Below are 21,327 nucleotides of genomic sequence, written 5' to 3'. Positions count from 1 at the left end.
CCTGTAGTCAGACCTTTCGACACCGCAGGAGCTGAGTGCGCTCTTCCTGAAGAAGCCGCTTAAACGCGGATGGACGTGGCCACCGCCTCTGGGGGCTCAGCCCTCTTCCGTCCGTCCCTGCTCCAGGGCACAGCGCGTGGGGGCGGGGAGAGCAGGCGGAAGCTGACGGCGGCACCGAGCGCGCGCACGTGCGTGCTTACGTGCGTGCGTGGGCGCGGCTCATAGCACGCCGTGCGCTAGGCGGATGTCCGGGCCGGCTGGGCCGGGGCGGCGGACGAGATGGCGGAAGGCCGAGGCAGCCGTGAGCGGCCGGATGTGGAGACCCAGAAGACGGAGCTCGGAGCCTTGATGGGGACCACGCTCCAACGCGGGGCGCAGTGGTGAGCGTCCGGTCTGCCCTTCCACCGCGCAGAGCCTCAGGCCGGGTCCCTGGCCCTCAGGCCGTGCCCCTTTCCCCAGCTTTAGGTAGAGGCTGGCCGGGGGCGGTGCCTGGAGTCTCTGAAAGAGTTGGCTTGACAGCCGCCGCTGATGAGAGAAACCCTGAGATCAGCTGGGGCACAGCGCTGACAGGACTGGGGTGTGTCTTGGCCCATTTGTATTCCCAAGGGTCTTGGGCCGGCGGGGACAAGGGATGTAGAATGTGGTAAAAGGGGAGTTCTCGGGTGGGCGCGGGCGGGAAGGTGGGAGAGCACTTAACCACCGAAGGCTTGGGCACTTGCTGGTGATTGTGCGGGGAGGTGTTCCCACTTTACAGACCTCGGTTCCTTAACAATTAAAAACAGGGTAGCAATTTGTGGCTTACGGCGCTCAGGGAGTTGAGAGAAGGTTAGAAGTAGACACTTTGTAACTTGTAAACTGCGGAACAGATTCAAGGCCAGAAGCTGAATGAATGTCTAAGAACCCAGATTGTCAGACGTCAGGAACAATTGTGGCAGTAGTTAGATCTCGGAGTGGGAGAGGAGCAGAGCTTGAATCCTGGAGCAAAGAAGAAGAACGAAAGTTCCAAGATTTTGCCAGGCATGGTGACATATGCTTTACTGTTTTGTAGAGGCTGGAGGGCTGCTGAAGTTTCAGAGCAGGTCTCTTACATAGTGAGCAGGACCCCTCCTCCAAAGGAAAAAAAAAAAAAGTTCAAGGTTTAGAAGATCAGATTCAAATATGAGGCGTTTTAATAGATTGTTTACTACAATGGATAGTACTCATCAGTAATGGAGAAATGCCTGGGTGGTGCTACTGTGTAGGAGTCAAAAACTGGGGTAGGTTTTCCATTGATTATGGCCATGTCAGGATTGAAAAAGTGTGTGTGTGTGTGTGTGTGTGTGTGTGTGTGTGTGTGTGTGTGTGTGTGTGTTGGGGAGGGGAGGATGCCTTTCAGGTATAGTTCTGTGGTTATATTGAGCTAATGAAAAGCCACATAGAGGTACTTCAGAAGTTATTCTGCAAGGGATGACACATTTAAGAATTCTCAACTTGGTGTGGAACTCCATGCCTGCCATCTTAGCACTAGAGAGGTACCCTGCTGTCAAGTTTCAGGGGCAGCCTGAGAGACATAGTAAGACTGTCTAAAATAAATAAATAATCAAAGAAATAAATAATTGTGGGGAATGCACTTAATAACTTAGTAAGCATAATTTTACTTCTAGAAAGAGTCTATATTAATTGATTGCTCATGGGCTGGAGAGATGGCTCCACAGTTAAGAACTCATATTGTTCTTGCAGAGGGCCTGGAGTTTGAATCCCAGCACCCATGTTGGGTGGCTCACAGCTGTCTGTAACTCAAGTTCTAAGAATATCTGGCTCCTCTGGCCTCCATGGGCACCTGCCCTCGTGCATGTACACAAGGGCATAATTCAAATTAAATCCTCACTGGGCATAGTGGCATAAAACTTTAATCCCAGCATTTAAGAGGCAGAGGTAGGTGGGTCTTTGATTTCCAGGCCAACCTGGTCTTCAGAGGAAGTTCTAGGACAATCGGGACTATATAGAGAAACCTAGTCTCAAATAAAAAAAAAGAAAAGAAAAGCAAAAATGTGATTTTAGTGGGAATTGCACATTACCTTGGTGTCTAGAAAACAAAATTAAAGGAGAACTATAGAAACTGAAGACTTTGACTTTTTTTTTTTTTTTTTTTTTTGCTATTTTTTTTTTTAATATGAAACTGTTATTTCTCTCGCTAGGTATCTTATTGACAGCCGGTGGTTCAAGCAGTGGAAGAAGTATGTGGGCTTTGATAGCTGGGATATGTACAATGTGGGCGAACATAATCTGTTTCCTGGACCCATTGACAACTCTGGACTCTTTTCAGGTGCAGTATCCTAAAGTTCCTAGCTGTGTGTTCACACACGACAAAGTCTGAGGTGATGTGCATCGTTACCATGGACACCATGAACATGTAACTCTTACAATGTGAAGAGAGAAAGGAGGTTAACATCTGTAGTCGAAGTCTTTGCAGATTATTAGGGAGAAGCGCCCTTTCTCTAAATAACTGCTTCTAACAATAAGAGCATGTTTTATGTTGTACTGTTGTGTTGCTGTGAAGAGACACTATGACCAGGGCAACCTGTAAAAGAAGTCATTTAACTGGGGGCTGGCTTACAGTTTCAAAGGGCTAATCCATGATCATCAAGGTGGGAAGTGTGGGAACAGGCAGATAGGTTCGGTGCTGGGGAAGTAGCTGAGAAATTTACATCCTCATCAGCAAGTAGAGAGAGATCATCAGGGACCAAGGATTTAAACATACGAACCTGTGGTCGGACCGATTCTCATTCAAACTGCCAAACTTTGTAACATTTAAGCTTTTTTTTGTTTTTGTTTTTTGAGACAGGGTTTCTCTATGTGGCTTTGGAGCCTGTCCTGGAATTCACTCTGTAGATCAGGCTGGCCTGGAACTCACAGAGATCCATCTGCCTCTGACTCCAAAGTACTGGAATTAAAGGTGTGTGCCACCTGCCCAGCCATTTAAGCTTTTTTTGTTTGTTTGTTTGTTTGTTTTTTTGAGACAGGGTTTCTCTCTGTACCTTTGGAGTTAGTCTTAGAACTCGCTCTGACCATGCTGGCTTCAAACTCAAGAGATCTGCCTGCCTCTGCTTCCTGAATGCTGGGATCAAAGTTGTGCACCACTAACGTCCAGCTTTTTTAACGTTGTTACTTTATTGTATGTGTGTACACATGTATAATATGGGTGTGTAGGTGAGACACAGTATGTTAAAGCCAGAGGAACGCTTTATGCATTTGGTTCTTAGGTTGGTAGGCTTTTTACACAAGCAGAGCTGAAGATATGTAGCCCAGGCTGGCCTCAGAATCACTGCCTTCCTGCCCTAGCCTCCCAAGTGCTAGAATTAAAAGTTTTGTGCCATTGAGTCTGACTTTCAGATTTTTAATTTGTGTTATATTTTTTAGTTTTGTGTGTGTGGGTGGGTGGTTGTGTGCTTGGTATAATGCACTGTGGAGGTTAAGAACAGCCTCCTCCCATCTGTAGGTTATGGGGTCAAACTCAGGTTATCAGGCTTGCTGGCAAGTCATTACCTGCTGAGCTCTCTCCCCTGCCCTTTGTTTTTTGTTTGTTCATTTTTTTTTTTCCCAAGATGGGACCTTATTATGGATTCAAGGTTGGCTTCACACTTGTGATCCTTTTTGTCTGAAGTTCTAGGATTACAGGTGTGTTCCACCATGATGGCTATTCCATGGCTTTTTGTTGTTGTGTTGTTTGTTTTTATTTTTTGATATGGTCTCACTATGTAGACCATGTTGGCCTTTAACTCACAGAGGAGGTCCTGCTTCTGCCTTCTCAGTGCTGAGATCAAAGCCATGCACTATACTCTGCCATAGTTGACCTATTTTGTTTTGTTGCTTTTCAAGACAGGGTTTCTCTGTGTAGCCCTGGCTGTTCTGAAATTCACTCTGTAGACCTGTCTATCCTAGAACTCAAGAGATCTGCCTCCCGAGTGCTGGGGTTAACACCACTGCCAAGTCTTTTCTTCTTCTTTTTTTTTCTTTTTTGTTGTTATTTTTTGCTTTTTTTTTTGTGGGGGGAGGGGTTTATTTGTTTGTTTTGAGTTTTTGTTTGCCTTTGTTTTTGGATTTTTGGAGATAGGGTTTTTCTGTGTGTATTCCTGGCTGTCCTGGAACTAGCTCTTATAGACTAGGCTAGCCTCAAACTCAGAGATCCACCTGCCTCTATCTGCCAAGTGCTGGGACTAAAGGCGTGTGCCACCAAACACACAAAGAAACCCTGTCTCAAAAAAACACCACCACCAAAAAGCCATCGCCTCAGGCGCCAGCTGTGTTGCACCTTTGTGGGTACTTTCCTGGCTTCACTGGTCTGAGGACAACAGTGACTGCTGCCCTCCTTAGAGGTGTTGATAGATGGGCTTAGCAGGCAGTAGCACCTTTGTGGCTGGCAGCTGATGAATCTTGAATTTTTCCATGAGTGTGTTTCAGATGTCTCTGTAATGTGTGTAGAATGGATGTTTAACATGTTAAATAACATTTACTCTCCATTCCACACAGTAGTTTCCTTGTGAACTCTGACCTGGAATGTTCAATACCAAGAATGCTTAGGAGTTGGGAGTAGCCTAGTGGTAGCGTACTTGGACTGACATGCAGCATGTAGCTTTGGTTTTGAGCCATGGTACTACAAAAAAAGCAATCAAATAGCCAGGGCTGAAGATGTTGCTAAGAGACAAAGTACTTGCCTAGAATATGTAAGGCTTGGGCTTGATGCATAGAACTGTAGAAAAAATAAGCTTGAGAATGCTGCTAGGTTGGTGTACTCACCTTTGATCCCAGAACTTGGGAGGTTAAGGCTAGAGAATTTTAAGTTCAGACAGTCTGGGCTGTATGATACTTATTTTAGGACAACCAATGATACACAGAGGAAAAAAAAAATTTAACAACAACAGAGAAGATCATCTTTGGCTGTATAGACATTGAGGTCATCCTGGACTAAATTGAACCCTCTGTCAAAGCAGAAACAGAAGAATGAGAGTGGGGTGGTTGGGAGGGGGATCTGGGAGGTGTTGAGGAAGGGGAAAGAATATGGCCAAAATATGTTATGTGAAAAGTACAATTTTTCATAAATAAAAATTGTACATTATATACATCATATCTTAATAAATTTTATTTCAGAATACCTTTTTCCTCCTTGAGGGAGAGTCTCACTATGCAGCCTTGGCTGTCCTGGAGCTCCTATGTAGACCAGGCTGCCCTCAAACTCAAAGAAATCTATCTACCTCTGCCTCCAGAGTACTGGGATTAAAAGGGTATATATACCACCATGTCCGCCTTCAATACATTTGACTTGAAAAGAAAAAAATGAACAATCCTTCCTCTTCTCTACTCTTTTTGAGATGTAATCCGGCTATGTTGCCCAAGCTGGCCTGGAATTTCAGGGCTTAAACTATTTTTCTTCACCTTCTTGAGTAGCTGGAACTACATGGGTGAACCACAGACTCTAGCTTACTTTTCTTTCTAATTATAGAAGAAAATAAATGCCTCAGAAAACATGACTAGGGGGCTGGAGAGATGGCTCAGAGGTTAAGAGCACTGGCTGCTCTTACAGAGGACCCAGGTTCAATTCCCAGCACCCACATGGGAGCTCCTAACTGTGTAACTCCATGATCCATCTTCACACAGACACATGCAGGCAAAAACACAAATATACATAAAATAAAAAAATATATAAATCAAAACCAAACAAAGAGTGGTCAGGTCTGTTCTGGGTTATGACCAGTGACAGAATTTTGGAAAATTGTGCTTGTTCTGTTGAATCTTTTCTCATGGAAAAATAGCTAAGAATCTTTTAAAAAAATTTTTTTCTCCCTATAGAAAAGAAAAATAAGGCATATGCTAATTTCCTTTTCAGATCCTGAAAGTCAGACCTTGAAGGAACACTTAATTGATGAGTTGGACTATGTGTTGGTCCCAACTGAAGCCTGGAATAAATTGCTAAATTGGTATGGCTGTGTGGAAGGCCAGCAGCCCATTGTCAGAAAAGTGAGTACCTGAGTTGTTACACTGGCTAGGTGTGTCTTAAGTTCTCCCTTAGTACTGACTTCTGTTGATTTCCTGGGAAGATGAATGTAGTTAAGTGATTGAAAGCAAGTATTGAGACCTTGTTTGATTGTTTTTTTGAGGCAGTTTTTCTGTGTAGTCCTTGCTATCCTGGGACTTGCTCTCTAGACTAGACTGTCCTCAAACTCAGAGATCCTTCTGCCTCTTCGTCCTGAGTGCTAGGATTAAAAATGTCACCACCTTCTTGAGTCCTTGTTTTTGTTTCCTGAGACAGGATCTCAGTGTAGCCCAGGCTGGCCTTGTACTGGTCATCTCCTGCTTCAAACCCTTGAGTGCTGGAATTCTGGTCTGAGAGACTATTTCTAGGTTGTTTATGGTTCTCTCTAGGAAATAAAATGGTTGTGAGTAATTCAGGATGTTACTAAGTGACCTCCAAGTACCAGAGCTGCCTGGTAGTTTCAGATGTCCATTAGTGCTTAGAGCACTTTATGAACACTCCCGTATTGCTGCTTTCCCTTCCCATAGGACTGGGAATGATCCTAGGACCTCATATACATTAATCATGTGTTCTAACACTGAGCTAAGCTGTATCTCCCCTCTTTTTCCTTGAGGAAGGGTCTTACTACGTCACTTGTAGCTCAGGTAGGCCTTAAACTGTGACAGGTGAGCCTTTTCTTTGAACCTCCTATGTGTTGAGATTACAAGTGTGAGCCACCATGCTTACCTAATAACTTTGGTTTTTTGTTTTAGTTTTGGTCGGCATTTTTTTTTTTCAAGACAGGGTTTCTCTGTGTAGCCTTGGCTATCCTGGAACTCTTTGTAGGCCAGGCTGCTCAAGGTTTCTATCTACCTACCTACCTGTAATAGTGCTGGGATTTAAAGATCTGTTCTACCACTGCCTGGCCTCTGACACTTTTTCTTATCCCATTTCCCCCCTATGCTCATGAGGCTGACTGTACTGCTGAGTAGTCAAGAAGTGTTTATAACAGATCAGGGACAGGCGCATGCAGAGACGGAACGCATTACAACACTGCCTTGTTTCTCAGTTATTTGCTTTTCTTTTTTGTTTTTGTTTGTTTCTTCCAAGACAGGTTTCTCTGTGTTACAACTCTGGCTGTCCAAAACTCACTGTAGACCAGGCTGGCCTAGGAACTCAAGAGATCCACCTGCCTCTGCCTCCACAGTGCTGGGGTTAAAGGTGTGTTCAGCTGCAGACTCTTGTTTCCCCCCCCCCCCCCCACTCCCCAGCCCTTCTAAGGTTTTACCTTTATTTTATAGCCCTTTACTTTGACAAACCCTACAAGGGCTGATACAAGAGTTTTTGTTCAAAGTTGACCTGTGACCTACCTATAGGGCCTGGTGTTTTTTCACACAGACCTCTCTTCTGGTTCCAAGAAGGTGTACTTGGTTCTTCATTGTAAGGGGAAATTGTAACTCCTGAGATTATGCTGATGAGTTAAATCTATACTTCCTAAAAATGTATAAAGTTGTACTTAGACCACACATGGTCATGCATGTCTTTAATCCTAGCACTTGGGGGCAGAGGCAGACAGATTTCTGTGATTTTGAGGCCAGTCTGGTCTACATAGTCAGTTCCAAGTCAGCCAAAGCTATATAGTGAGCCCTTGTCTCAAAACCAAAGATTTCCTGAAGGAAACTTTTTCTGAGAGGTTTTAGTTTTCTGCTGCTGCTGCTGCTGAGGCATGTTGCTTCCAGGGCTGCCCAGGTGTCTAGCTGTGGCTCATTCACCCTTGCCTCTTGTTTACAGGTTGTGGAGCATGGCCTGTTTGTCAAGCACTGCAAAGTGGAGGTGTATTTGCTGGAGCTGAAGCTCTGTGAGAACAGTGACCCCACCAATGTGCTGAGTTGCCATTTTAGCAAAGCAGACACTATTGGTAAGCAGCTAGCTATGGTGAGAGAATACAGGGTGCTGTAATTGATGGAAGGGAAGCTGGGGTGCTCTCTCAAGACTTGTTACCCAATTGTGGTTGTCAGTCCTGACTTGGAAGTCTTTCCTGAGAGAATTGTGAAGAACTACATTGGAGACTTGGGCCAGCTAGATGGCCAGAGGAGTGGCTCAAGCAGGCTTGAGCTCAGTATATAGCCACGTATAACCTTGTATTTGTGGCCCTCCTGTCTCTACTTCCTAAGAGCCTGGTTTGTGTGAGTCTAGAGATTGTACTTATGGTCTGTGTATGCTAGGCAATCATTCCACCAGCTGAGCCACATCACCAGCTCAAACACTTATGTTTTTAGGGACAGAAAACTGTTTGTATACAGAAAAAACACTGCATTTCATTTTATACATTAGTCTTGAGTGTGAGCTATGTTCTTTTTTAGGCACTGTATTGGTCTGATGTTTCACGATCAGATGGTATGAGTAAGGCAGACTATGCATGTTGTGTGTTGAGAAGTCAGGCTTCAGTGATGTGGCACCAGAAACCCTTCAGACTCTTTACATGTTTGATTTTCTTGCCCTTGAGATAGGGTCTCATGTAAACTAAGCTGGTCCCAACACTTTTGATCCAGTCTAGCCTTCCCAAGTGGTCACTGCTGCACTCAGCTCTGGGTGTTAGATTTTGAGTTAATTCTGTTTGTTGTATGTTCAGAAACTGTGTGTGTGTGTGTGTGTGTGTGTGTGTGTGTGAGAGAGAGAGAGAGAGAGAGAGAGAGAGAGAGAGAGAGAGAGAGAGAGAAAGACAAAGTATTTCTATTTTGTAGGTCTGGCTGTCCTGGAACTCATGTGAACCCACGTGAACCAGGCAGGCCTCAAACTCAAAGATTTACTTGCTTTTGCCTCCTAACTTTTGGAATTAAAGATATGCACCACCACACCCAACTTATTGTTTCTCTCTCTCTCTCTCTCTCTCTCTCTCTCTCTCTCTCTCTCTCTCACACACACACACACACACACACACACTCACTCCCTACATATTCTGTCACATGATCTCATATGGAGTTTTTAAAAGCTGGGCTGTACAATGCTGAGCCTGATTTATAAGCATTTGTCTTCTCTAAAAAGGATGAAGATGAAGAAATATAGTCAGAGAAGTTAAAAAAGTAACTCACCCAGGATCTAGAGGGGTAGCTCAGTGACAGTTACTTATATGAGGACCTCATACAATCTCAGAAGCAAGATTAAAAATAAACAATAAAGACCCAGTACTAGTTGAGCTGGGCGTAAGCTAACACCTGTAGTCCTAGCACTTGGAATGCAGAGACATGAGGATTTGCCAGGAGTTTGAGGCCAGTGCGGTCTACTGTGAGACCCTGTTTCAAAGAAATAAAACAAGGCTACAAAGATGGCTTTATAAGTTAAGTGCCTGCTGTGTAGACATGAGGACCTGAGTTCATCTCCCTAGCACCTACATAAGAAAACCAGGTGTGGAGCTGAGGGGTGGTGGCACATGCCTTTGATCCCAACACTCAGGAGGCAGAGGCAGGCAGATCTCTGTGAATTCAAGGCCAGCATGGTCTACAGAGTGAGTTCCAGGACAGGCTCCAAATCTACACAGACAAACCCTGTCTCCAAAAAACCAAAGCAAACCAAAACAAAAACAACCAGGTGTGTTATGTACCTTTGACCCCAGCACTGCAGGAGGTGGGACAAGCAGATAGAAGCTCATTGGTCAGCAGCCCCAGGTAAGTCAATGAGCTTCCGGTTCAGAGGAAGACCCTGTCTCAAAAAGTCAAAGATGGAAAGATATCATTCAAAGAGCTGTAGGGGCTATACTCATTCAAACCATCACAACTCTTTTTAACTCTTACTTCACAGAGCCACACCATCTTCTGGCTGCTTGATAGTACTAGACACACATGATATGCAGACATACATGCAGGCAAAAAAAAAAAAAAAAAAAATCCACATTCTCGGGGAAAAATTGGCAGATGTTTTGGATTTTTGTTTGTTTTGGTGGAGCTGGGCATCAACCTCAGGATCTTTTATTAACACTAAGCAAGCTCTCCACCACTCCCACAGTCTACTTTAGCCTTCCCTTTCTTTGAGATGAAGTCTTTTTTTGTTTGTTTGTTTGGTTGGTTGGTTGGTTGGTTGGTTTTTTGAGACAGGTTTCTCTGTATTGCTTTGGAGCCTGTCCTGGAACTAGCTCTGTAGACCAGGCTGGCCTTGAACACCCGAGTGCTGGGATTAAAGGCATGGGCCACAAACACCCAGCTGAGATGAAGTCTTGCTGTATAGCCAGATTGCCTCAAACTCATGATCTCTCTGTATCAGTGTCTCAATTGCTAAATTATAGGTGATGTCACCATACCTGGCTGAGAGCTCACTTTTTTTTCCTTAAAATTTTAATTAGATCGCTTCCCTTCCCTCTCCTTCCTCCAGCCCCTCCTGTGTTCCTCCTCAAATCTCTCCTGTGTCCTCTCCCATCCCCTCTATAATTGGTGGCCAAATGAATTCAGAAGGTCATATTTTGTGTGTGTATGTCTAACAATAATCATAGAGCTAGCTTTTTTCTTTTGGGGGGTGCGTGGTTTCAAGAAGGTTTCTCTCTGTTGCCCTTGCTGTCCTAGAACAGTTTGGCCTTGCACTGAGTGATTTGCCTGTCCCTGTCTCCAGAGTGCTGAGATGAAAGGTGTGGGCCACCACCATCCAGCTTTTTCTTGTTTTGTTTGTTTGGTTTTTGTGACAGGATTTCTCTGTGTAACCCCAGCTGTCCTAGAACTCCCTCTGTAGACCAAGCTGACTTCAAACCCAGAAGTTCTCCTGTCTTTGTGTCCTAAGTGCTGGGACCATACTGTCTAGCTTGTAGTTTTCCAACTTTCTATGTTGCTTGCCTGCCTTCCTGCCTTCTTTCCTTCCTGCCTGCCTGCCTTCTTTCTTTCCTTCCTACCTTCCTTCCTGCTTTCCTGCCTTTCTCCTTCCCTTTCTCTTCTTCCTTGTCTTTTTCATTTTTCTTTGTTTTTTGAATAGGCTTTCATACTAAAGTTCTGGTTGACCTAAAACTTTCTAGGAGCTTTTGAACTTATTGGAGCCTTCCACCTCAGTCTCCTGAGTGCTGGAATTACAGGCACAAGCCACTACACCTGAGTTCTATGTTACTGTAGTGCCTTGAATAAGACCTGCATTATCAGAGACGCATAGTGAGCTGCTTCTTACAAGGAGGCCTCTGAAAGGTGATGGGCTTTAGGAGTACAAACAAGGTCAGTGAGCATATTTACTCCAGATTTTCCCTTAACATTTGAGAAGGAAGAAGTGTGAAGATTGGTTTGCCTTATCTATCGGTCTTTACCTTTATATCTGGAGACAACACTGAATGATGTTTTTGCCTGTTTTTAGCAACCATCGAGAAGGAGATGAGAAAGCTATTCAACATCCCTGCAGAGCGTGAAACTCGGCTTTGGAATAAATACATGAGCAACACCTACGAGCAGTTGAGCAAGCTAGACAATACTATCCAGGATGCTGGGCTGTACCAGGGTCAGGTAGGAGGGCCCAGGCCATGCCCAGACGGGCAGCTCTGAACAGGCTGTTTGTCAAGAAGTCTCTGGCAATAAGCACATCAGAAGTGGAGTGTGTTGTACTACGCTCATTTGGTTTCCCCTTTCACTCAGGTGCTAGTAATTGAGCCCCAAAATGAAGATGGCACATGGCCCAGGCAGACCCTGCAGTCAAAGTAAGTGAACCCTCTCTTTATGTATCTGGGCTCACAGAAGCCCGGAAAGAGGAAGAGGGAGGGGGTTCTGAATGAAAAATCAGTTTCTCATCCAAATTGCATAGTCTTTGAAGCACCTGCCTTTGGTAAGCAGCTTGCCTGCTAGTGTAAGAGATCCCTGTCAGGGTCTCAACAAGGATGAGAGAGGAAGAGAAGAGAAGGTCAGAGCTGATAGAGCTACTTTGCCAAAAGTGACTTTGTTTTTTGTTAAGGTCCTTTGCTTTCCTACTTGTAGTTTAGAGGCTTTGAGAAAGGAAGAGGAGGGTTAGGATGTAGGTTTATGTGACTTAAAGGGTGATGGCTTGCTCCCATTTACCTCTGTCCTGTGGTCTGCTCAGCTACTAACCTTGGATTCCAAGCAAGTTACCTCAGGAGATATTCCTGTGACTTGTGGCATTGTACACACTCTTAGAAGGTTGCAGAAAGAAGTGATAGCTTTCCTTTCTGATGTCATGCAGGGAAATAACATTACTATTTCCTGTCCTGATAACAAAAGTAGATCTAGGTGTGGTGGCATGTGCCCGTAATCCCAGCCTCTGAGAGCATTTGGTGGAGGTGGAGGTAGGAGGTGGTCAATGTCATCCTCTGGTACATAGTGAATTCTAGGCTATCCTGGTCTGTAGGAAACTGTGTCTATAAAAACAAACAAAAAATCTATGGCTGTGGTGATGGCTTAGCAAGTAAATTGCTTGCCATGCAAGCATGAAGACCAGAGCTCACAATCCAAGAATCCACCTATGTTAGATAGGTCTGGTAGCCTGTCCATAATCCTAGTGCATAGGAGATAGAGACATCTTTGGAGCAACCTGACTAGCTAGACTAGGCAAAATGGTGAACTCTGGATTCAGTGAGAGCCACCACACCTGGATCAATATATAAGGTGAAAAGCAATCAAGGAAGACACCTAACAACCTCAGGTTCCACATGTACGAATGCATTCATCCACGTTTCCCACACAGACACTCACACATACATACCACACATGCAATAAAAAGTTGAAAAAAGTGGGCTGGAGAGATGGCTCAGCAGTCAAGAGCACTGACTCCTCTTCCAGAGGACCCAGGTTCAATTCCCAGCACCCACATGGCAGCTCATAGCTGCCTATAACTCCAATTCCAGGGGTCTGATAACCCCACAGATATACGTGTATGAAAATAAACAAATATATAAATCATTATATTAGAAAGTTGAAAGAATAGAATGCCTGTCTCCTTATCACAGGAACTTATGAATATGTTTTGCAGGTGTGATTAAATTAATGTTGAAATTAGGAGATGCTTCAGTGTTAATCACAAGGTTTCCCGTAAGTGAAGGGGAGGCTGGAGAGTCAGTAGGTATGAGATCAGAAAAAGAGGCAAAGTGATGAAATGTGAAGAAAGCTTTGCTGGCTCTGAGCCAAGATGTGAAATGTTCTACAAGAACCAAAAATCTCTACAAAGGGCTATAACCTGGACGCCTTGACTTTTTTTTAATTTATTCATTTATTTTGGTTTTTGAGACAAGGTTTCTCTGTGTAACAACCTGGAACTTTGTAGACCAGGCTGGCCTTGAACTCAGAGAGATCTTCTTGTCTCTGCCATCCAAGTACTGGGATTAAAGGTGTGGGCTACCACTCACGGCTTAATTACTGTATGTGTATGGGCATATTGCTTTTATGTATGTCTGTATATCATGTGTGTGCCTGGTGCCTGTGAATGCTAGAAGAGGGTGTTGGAGCCCCTGGGGCTGGAGTTATGGATGGTTGGGAACATCATATGGATGCTGGGAATCTGGGTCCTTTGTAAAAGCAACAAGCACTCTTAATCATCTCTCTGAGCCATCTCTCCAGCCCCTCCTTTAGACTTTGTAATTCAGTAATTTAATGATAATATACATTTGTGTTGTTTTGAAAGCCTTTGAGTTTGTAGAAACTTGTGACAGCAGTAGTAGGGAAACAAACAGGAAAGTTCAGGCTAGACAACTCCCTTCTTAAAAGTACCACAGAACGTAGAGAAAGCCCTAAACTGAGAGCCCTCTAGGGCAGTACTTCTCAACCTCTGGGTAGCCTCCTTTAGAGTCAAAGGACCCTTTCACAGGGGTCTCCTAAGACCATCAGAAAACACGGATATTTACATTACAGTTCATAACAGTAGCAAAAGTACAGTTATGAAGTAGAAACAAAAATAATTTTAAGGGGGCACCACAACTTGCAGAACTGTATCTTAAGGTTGCAGCATTAGGAGGAGTTCAAACCACGGCTCTAAGGAAAACCCTCTAGGTGTGTTGGCTTGCAGCTTATGGAGTACAGTTGGTAACTCAGAGCAGGGCAGGCTGGCTGTCCTGGCTTTGTAGGCTCCTGTACTTGTACCTCTTGTTTTAGCTTTACTTCTCCCTATCCTTCCCATACTCTGAAGCCTAACAATTCCCCTTAAGGGAGATGGATGACTTTTGTAAGACAGCAGTGCCCCCTTAAGATCCCATAAAGGTTGGAGTCTCTGTAAGGTATGGTTGGTCTAGAGTGAGCATAGGATGTCGTATTCCTGAGGCACATTCCTGTTCTTTTTTGTTTGTTTGTTTGTTTGGTTGGTTGGTTTTTTTGAGACAGGGTTCCTGTAGTTTTGGAGCCTGTCCTGGAACTCACTCTGCCTCCCGAGTGCTGGGATTAAAGGTGTGGGCCACCACTGCCCAGTCTTTTCTTTTCTTGATTGATAGTGCAGTGTCAGATACTGTTGTCCATGAGGATACAGCCATAAATAAAGTAGACAGTGTGTTGGATCAGGAAATGACATCAATAAAAAAAGCACTGTACTCACTGATTTCTAAGCAATATAGACAAAACTCAGGGAGGAATTATCAAATCATAGAATTTGGGATGGGTCAGGTTTAACTTGCTGGCCTATCACACTGGCCCTTGATGGAGAGGGGAAGAGTGTATGTCTGTCATCACTGTGCATTCTTGTGGAAGTCAGAGATCAACTTCAGAGGTCAGTCCTTGCCTTCCACCTAGTTTGAGCTGCCTACTCCAACCTAATTGATCTGAGTCCGGCCCACAAGCTCCAGCAGATCTCTAATCTCCACATCATAACAGGGCTCTTGTAGTCACAGTAACTAAGAATGGAGAATGCTTTTCCCCTCCTTTTTTCCTCTTTCTATGTAGAACAGACTGGTCTCAAGCTCGTAATCCTGCCTCAGCTTTCTGAGTTCTGGGGATCCAGGTTTGAGCCATGAAGCACACCTTAAGAGTTTTGTTTATTGAGAAGAAACCTAACTCATTGAATAGGGCCTGTACTTTGCAAAAAGTCATTGGTATTGTTTTTGCTTTTCTCTCTCAGATCAAGCACTGCACCTAGCAGAAATTTTACTACCTCTCCAAAACCATCTGCAAGTCCCTATTCCTCAGTGTCTGCCTCTCTCATTGCAAATGGTGATAGCACTAACACTTCTGGGATGCACAGTTCCGGTGTCAGCAGGGGGTAAGAACAGGCCCTTTTACTTTGCTTTTTTCCCCCCTCTGAGTCCTTTCTCAAGAATACCTGGAATGCTCTTCTGCTTGTGGGATTAGAGTTTCCTGGGAGAATGTGTGGCATGAGGTTTTTCACTCCATTTCCTGCTTGTAGTAAAGCATGCCTCCTAGTTCTGAGTTTCCTTACTTGTCCTTTTGCTGTCTGGTATCTTCTCTAGTCTGAGCCATGATAATCTTGATAGCAGGGTGGCTGGTGTAGGGCGATCACAACATTTTTGAAATGGTGGGCTGGTCAAATGGCAGCTGAAAAGGGACAGCTCTCAGTTCTGTCAGAACCCGGTTTCATCTCTTAGCAGCTGTGTTCCTTTCTCTATGCATGTTAGGAACATATGCCTCAGCGCATAGGCAGAATGGAAGAGAATGATACTGGAAAGAGTGTATGAACACTCAGGTCCAGTCAAGGCCTGGGGTGGCCTAGTGGGTGGTGCCACATGGAAGGCTCTTGGTCTTGGAACCAAAAATATTCTTTCCTGAAATCATTGGATAGCCTCCTAGAATGATACAAAATTAGTCACCAAAGTCTAAAAGAAGAAAATTCAAATAGCATATCTTCCTGTACTTATTGCCTGCTGACATGCCAAGTAAAGGTGGGGGAGGTCTGAAGGACCAGAGGAGTTAGGGAGCATTTACATAATGAGACTGCTATCAGGCACAAGCTGTAGAGGCCTAAGAAGAGCTCCAACAATCATTGAAGGGCATATGTGCAGCACTTGCTTTTATTGCTCATGTGGATTGTGTTTTTCAGTGCATCTGGCTTCTCCGCTTCGTATAACTGCCAGGAGCCCCCATCGCCTCATATACAGCCTGGCCTCTGTGGACTTGGAAACCTGGGGAACACCTGCTTCATGAACTCTGCTTTGCAGGTAGAGGGGAGAGTTGCCAACTAACTAATACTGTGGTTGTGAGTTCGTTAAGTGAAGAATGGGTCTTCTCAGATCACCCCCCAATTCACCTCCTTTTAGAATCTCTGCCAGGATACCTCCTACTAGCTTGTTCAGAATGGATTCATCAGTGTTTGTAGTCCTAACACTTTTGTTTGTTTGGTTGGTGTTGTTATTTTGAGACATGCATTTTTATCTTCTCTCAAAAGAAAAAGGAGAGAAGGGCGAGGGATATAACCCAGTGATAGAGGCCTTGCTTAGCAGTCTCAATGCTGGGTTCAATCCCTAACACTGCGACCACAAAAACAACAAACACCAGTGTTAGCATAGTAGTTCATGACTGTAATCCCAGGACTCAGGAAGATCTCAAGGTCAAGGCCTAGGCTAGAAAGGGAGGTCTTATCTGAAAATAATATCTTTATTCATTAATCAAGTATTTATTGGGTAGATACTATGTAATAACAAGTAGCAAGGGATTAAGAGTCCAACTGCAAAACTAGATCATGTTCTCTAAGAATGTTCTCTTTAATTGCCAGACAGTGGTAGTGTAGACCTTTTATCCTAGTACTTGGGAGGCAGAAGCAGGTGGATCTGTATGATTTCAGGGCCAGCCTGGTTTACAGAGTAAGTTCCAGGACAGCCAAGACTACACAGAGAAACCCTGTCTCAGAAAAAAAAAAAAAAAAAAAAAAAAGATTGTCCTTAGTTTTGAAGCCATCTGCAAGGTCAGGGTTTCCTAAGAACACTCTTAATTTTGATAATTTGCTAGAAAGACTTAGGAATTTACTTAAAGCTATCGTAGTTTATTCATGATAATGGCTTATGATGATGAAAGGGAAGAGTTTAAAGTTAGCCAAAGGAAAAAGCAAATAGAATGTCAAAGAGGGTTCCACATGCAGAATTCTGGTATGGTTCTGTATACTTGCAACCCCAGCCCTTAGAAGGTTATGTCAGTAGGGTTGTCAAGAGTTTGAAATCAGCCTGGTCTAAGAATGTGTCAGACAAAGTGTGTGGTCTGTCTTCCTGTCTTTCTGTCTGTGCTGTGTGGAAGGGTTGAGAGCTCTGATTTTGTTCTGTTTCAGTGCCTGAGCAACACTGCTCCACTGACTGAGTACTTCCTCAAAGACGAGTATGAAGCTGAGATCAACAGAGACAACCCTCTGGGGATGAAAGGGGAGATTGCAGAGGCCTATGCGGAGCTCATCAAACAGATGTGGTCTGGAAGGGACACTCATGTGGCACCTCGAATGTTCAAAGTAGGTTGAGACACATTACCTTTTTTCCTCAAAAGCAAGACTGTTTTTACATTATGTGTGCATGTGCACACTCTCATGCGTGTTTACACACATGTTTGTACCATAGCACAAGTGTACAGATTAGAGGACAGCTTGTAGGAATTGTTTCTCTCTACCACATAGATCCTGAGGATCAAACTCAGATTGCCAGGCTTACTTCCCTTACTTTTTTGGTTGGGTTTTTTTTTTTTTTTTTTTTTTGGTTTTTGGAGACAGGGTTTCTCTGTGTAACAGCCCTAGCTATCCTGGAACTCAATTTGTAGATCAGACTGGCCTTGATTGAACTCACAGAAATCCACCTGCCTCTGTTTCCTGAATTCTGGGATTAAAGGTATACACCATGACCGCCTGGCTCCCTTTTCTGTTTATTTGTTTTTTCGAGACAGGGTTTCTTTGTATAGCCTTGACTGTCCTAGAACTTGTTCTGCAGGCCACGCTGGCCTCAAATTTACAGAGATCATCATACATTAAAAAAAGCTAGGTGGTGGTGGCACACCCCTTTAATGCCAGCACTTGATAGGTAGAGGCAAGCAGATCTTTGAGAGAGGCTAGCCTGGTCTACAGACCAGGACAGCCTGGTCTATATATGCAGAGAAACCCTGTCTCAGAAATAAAACAAAAAAAATAGAATCTAAGACTCAAAGTTCATGCTATCAGATCCTTCTTTTCTGTCATTCGGAGGTGTGGTTTTTTTTTTTTTTTTTTTTTTGTTGCTTTTGGATTTTTTTTTTTTTTTTTCAAGTTTTTGAGACAGGGTCTCACTGGATGTCCTCAAACTCATAATCCTTTAAAGATGTATGCCACCGGGCCTGTCTCTCTCGGTACTATGGGTTTTGTTTTGTTTGTTTGTTTGAGATAGGATTTCTCTGAGTAACAACCCTGACTGTCCTGGAACTCTTTGTAGACCAGGCTGGCCTTGAACTTAGAGAGATCTGTCTGCCTTTATGTAGCTTTGGAGCCTGCGCTGGAACTTGCTCTGTAAACCGGGCTGGTCTCGAACTCAGTGTCCTCTGCTTCTGCTTCCTAAGTGCTGGGAGTGCTGGGATTAAAGGTGTGTGTCACCACTGCCCAGCAGAAAGGCAATTAATTCTTGTTCAGATTTTTTTCTCTCAGTGAGGAAGTCTCAAGTGGTTGGTTAATATTGAAGGCTCTCTTCCTTTCTCTTTTTTAGCTTTATTTTGTGTATATGCATTCTCAGTCTGCATGTATACCTTTATGCCAGAAGAAGCCATCAGATCCCACTATAGATGATTCTGAGCCACTAGTGGGTCCTGGGAATTGAACTCAGGACCTCTGGAAGAGCAACAGTGCTCTTAATTAACCACTGAGCCATCCCTCCAGCTCCAAGTACTCTCTTTCATCTTCTTTGTCACATTAATCCCTGAGAAATACAAGTAAATTACTGTTTCTATACTAAATCGTTAAAAAAATACTAGAATTGGATGGTATTCCAATGTGAGCAATTTACAAATAACATTTTGGGCCAGTGTATCACTTCCTCACTTTACTGATGCACATAGTTGATATCTGCACTGTCTGGTAATAGTAGCCCTAGTGCTGCTGAACACTTTAATATAGTTAGTATGACCAAGAATCTGAGTTTGGTGGGCTGAAGAGATGGCGTAGCAGGTAAGAGAACTGGCTACTCTTCTAGAAGATCCAGATTTGATTCCTGGCACCTACCATTTCTAACTCCAGTTCCAGGGGATCCAAAGCCCCCTTCTGGCCTCCATGGGTATCACATTGGCACACAGTGTGTGAGTGTGTGTGTGTGCGCGTGCACGAACACGCGCACGCTACGAATCTTAGGGCTTTGTGCAAGCTAAGTGAGTACAGTTGAGCTATATCCTAGCTCCTCTTTATTTTCAACTTACTTGTATTTGAATAACCTCTCAATTAGTGGCTAAAGTATTAGACAACACATGGAGAACAGAGTTTGCCCAATTTTAGGCTGCATCATAGTCTCTGGGAAGGCTCATTACAGGAGATTATGGTTCCATCCCTGGAGTTTGTGGTTGCATCTCAATAGAGTTTGTTTCTGGTAAGTGCTAGGTGCTATGGCCACTGCTGACTGGCAGTCATGTTTTAAGGGTTGCTGGAAAGATCAGTACTGATAGTCAAGCTAGGGATTTGAGGGCTGTCCTGTGTGTGACTCCTCTATTTGATGCAGAATCATTTCCAAAGTTTTATAATTTAACTCTGAACCACAAAAGGTCATTGGAGTGGGAATGTCAGAACTTGGTAATATCAACAGAGTACCTTCCCTACCTGTCAGGATAACGGCCTCATTTCAGGCCTGTGTTTTTCTTGGCTTTTTCTGGCCTGAGATGTTTTTCTGGGCTCATTGGCCTCAGTATGGCTCTTGGGGAGTTAGTTGGATGTTCACTCAGGTGAGGTTTCTTACATACCTCCTGACATAGTTGCTTCTGTTGTAGACCCAAGTGGGACGTTTCGCCCCTCAGTTTTCTGGCTACCAACAACAAGACTCTCAGGAGCTGTTAGCCTTTATTCTAGATGGATTACACGAAGACCTGAACCGAGTAAAGAAGAAGCCCTACCTGGAGCCAAAGGATGCCAATGGGCGACCAGACGCGGTATGATATTGAAGCTGTCTGCACAGTGTCCCAAAGAGACTTCCTTCTATTGGCAGATTGGGAACAGTCTTCCAGTGTTGGGGTTAGTGCGAGGGCCCTGGTTGCCTCTCACTATTACCCCTGATAGGGAAGCATTCCTAGTCAGAAAGGAGCTAACTGTAGTTGCCTTTTTCTTTTTTTCCCAGCGCTCCAGGGCCTAGACAGGCACTCTACCACTGAGCTACATCCCCAGCCTGACTGTGTTACTCCTAACACACTTCCTTGTGGGTTTCTTCAAGTTAGCTAGTTTGTTTGGTATTGCATTGGCAAGCCAGTAACTTAAAGAGCTCTAAAAAACTTTAAAGTGTTGACAGTGTGCTCTTAGCATTGTTACTGCTCTTTGCAATTCAGCCAGGATATTTAGTTGTGGTACTGTAGTACGGGTGATAAAACCTCCAACCTCACTCCTGTTGGGCAAGTGCTAGATCTCATTATGTAGCCTGGGCTGGCATCATACTATAATTAAGTATGCCCTAGAAATTTTTGAGTCTTTTGTCTCCAGTGTACTAAACTAGCCTCTTCTCTCCTCGATTATTTTAATAATCTCATTAAGACAAAATTTAGAGCTGGGAGGTAGTGGCCACACATTTAATCCCAGGACTTAGGAGGCAGAGGCAATTGGATCTCTGTGAGTTTGAGGTTTACAGAGGTAGTTCCAGGATAGGCTCCAAAGCTACAAAGAAAACCTGTCTTGAAAAACAAAACAAAAATCTCTGCCAAGTACCTTTAGATCATTAAAAACACAAAAGGTTTGGTCTATCCCCAATTGGATCTGTGTGGCTACAGTGTTGTCAGGGTCCCTATTCTGTATAGATTTTCTGTTGACATCTTAGTAAGCTGGTCTGTGGTGGGAGGATGGTACATTAAAAGCTTTTGACCGTTTGTGGTATACTTTGTGGTCCATCTCAGTGTTTGTTATGAAGCCTTCTGGGTGCAGAGAAGGACAGATGTTGAGAATTTCCTGCTTAATCCTTCTTCTTTTATCCAGGTGGTAGCAAAGGAAGCCTGGGAAAATCACAGGCTGAGGAATGATTCAGTGATTGTGGATACTTTCCATGGCCTTTTCAAGTCTACTTTGGTTTGCCCAGAATGTGCTAAAGTTTCTGTGACTTTTGACCCATTTTGCTATCTAACTCTCCCACTGCCTTTGAAGAAGGATCGAGTTATGGAGGTCTTTCTGGTTCCTGCTGACCCTCAGTGCAGACCTGTCCAGGTAACAGAATTCTTACCTCACTTGCTGAGCACACTCTAGTCCCTAATGGGACTGCTTTCAATCTGCTGCTGGGAAACTCCACAGACTGACTGACTGTTCCTGGGTCCCTTTGGATTTAG

The 21,327-nt window shown here is 44.0% G+C and overlaps 1 protein-coding gene across 2 annotated transcripts in view; it reads left to right on the top strand.

Annotated features, from left to right (window-relative positions):
• The first annotated feature begins 212 nt into the window (after nt 1-212).
• Usp4 (ubiquitin specific peptidase 4) overlaps nt 213-21,327 on the top strand; it is a 35,706-nt gene continuing 14,591 nt past the window's right edge. The window contains exons 1-11 of one of the 2 annotated variants that reach the window (XM_051204263.1): nt 213-380; nt 2,178-2,305; nt 5,864-5,994; nt 7,781-7,907; nt 11,309-11,454; nt 11,584-11,645; nt 14,996-15,136; nt 15,932-16,049; nt 17,150-17,323; nt 19,798-19,956; nt 20,984-21,208. In XM_051204263.1, coding sequence (XP_051060220.1) covers nt 280-380; nt 2,178-2,305; nt 5,864-5,994; nt 7,781-7,907; nt 11,309-11,454; nt 11,584-11,645; nt 14,996-15,136; nt 15,932-16,049; nt 17,150-17,323; nt 19,798-19,956; nt 20,984-21,208 — 1,512 coding nt within the window. In that variant the 5' untranslated portion in view covers nt 213-279. The remainder of the gene's footprint in view (nt 381-2,177; nt 2,306-5,863; nt 5,995-7,780; nt 7,908-11,308; nt 11,455-11,583; nt 11,646-14,995; nt 15,137-15,931; nt 16,050-17,149; nt 17,324-19,797; nt 19,957-20,983; nt 21,209-21,327) is intronic. The other variant, XM_051204271.1, reaches the window with a different exon arrangement.

The sequence above is a fragment of the Phodopus roborovskii genome, unplaced genomic scaffold, assembly GCF_943737965.1.
Source record: "Phodopus roborovskii unplaced genomic scaffold, PHOROB, whole genome shotgun sequence".
Lineage (NCBI taxonomy): Eukaryota > Metazoa > Chordata > Mammalia > Rodentia > Cricetidae > Phodopus > Phodopus roborovskii.
Note: the sequence above shows the minus strand (reverse complement) of the source record. Positions and strands in the feature narration are given on the sequence as shown.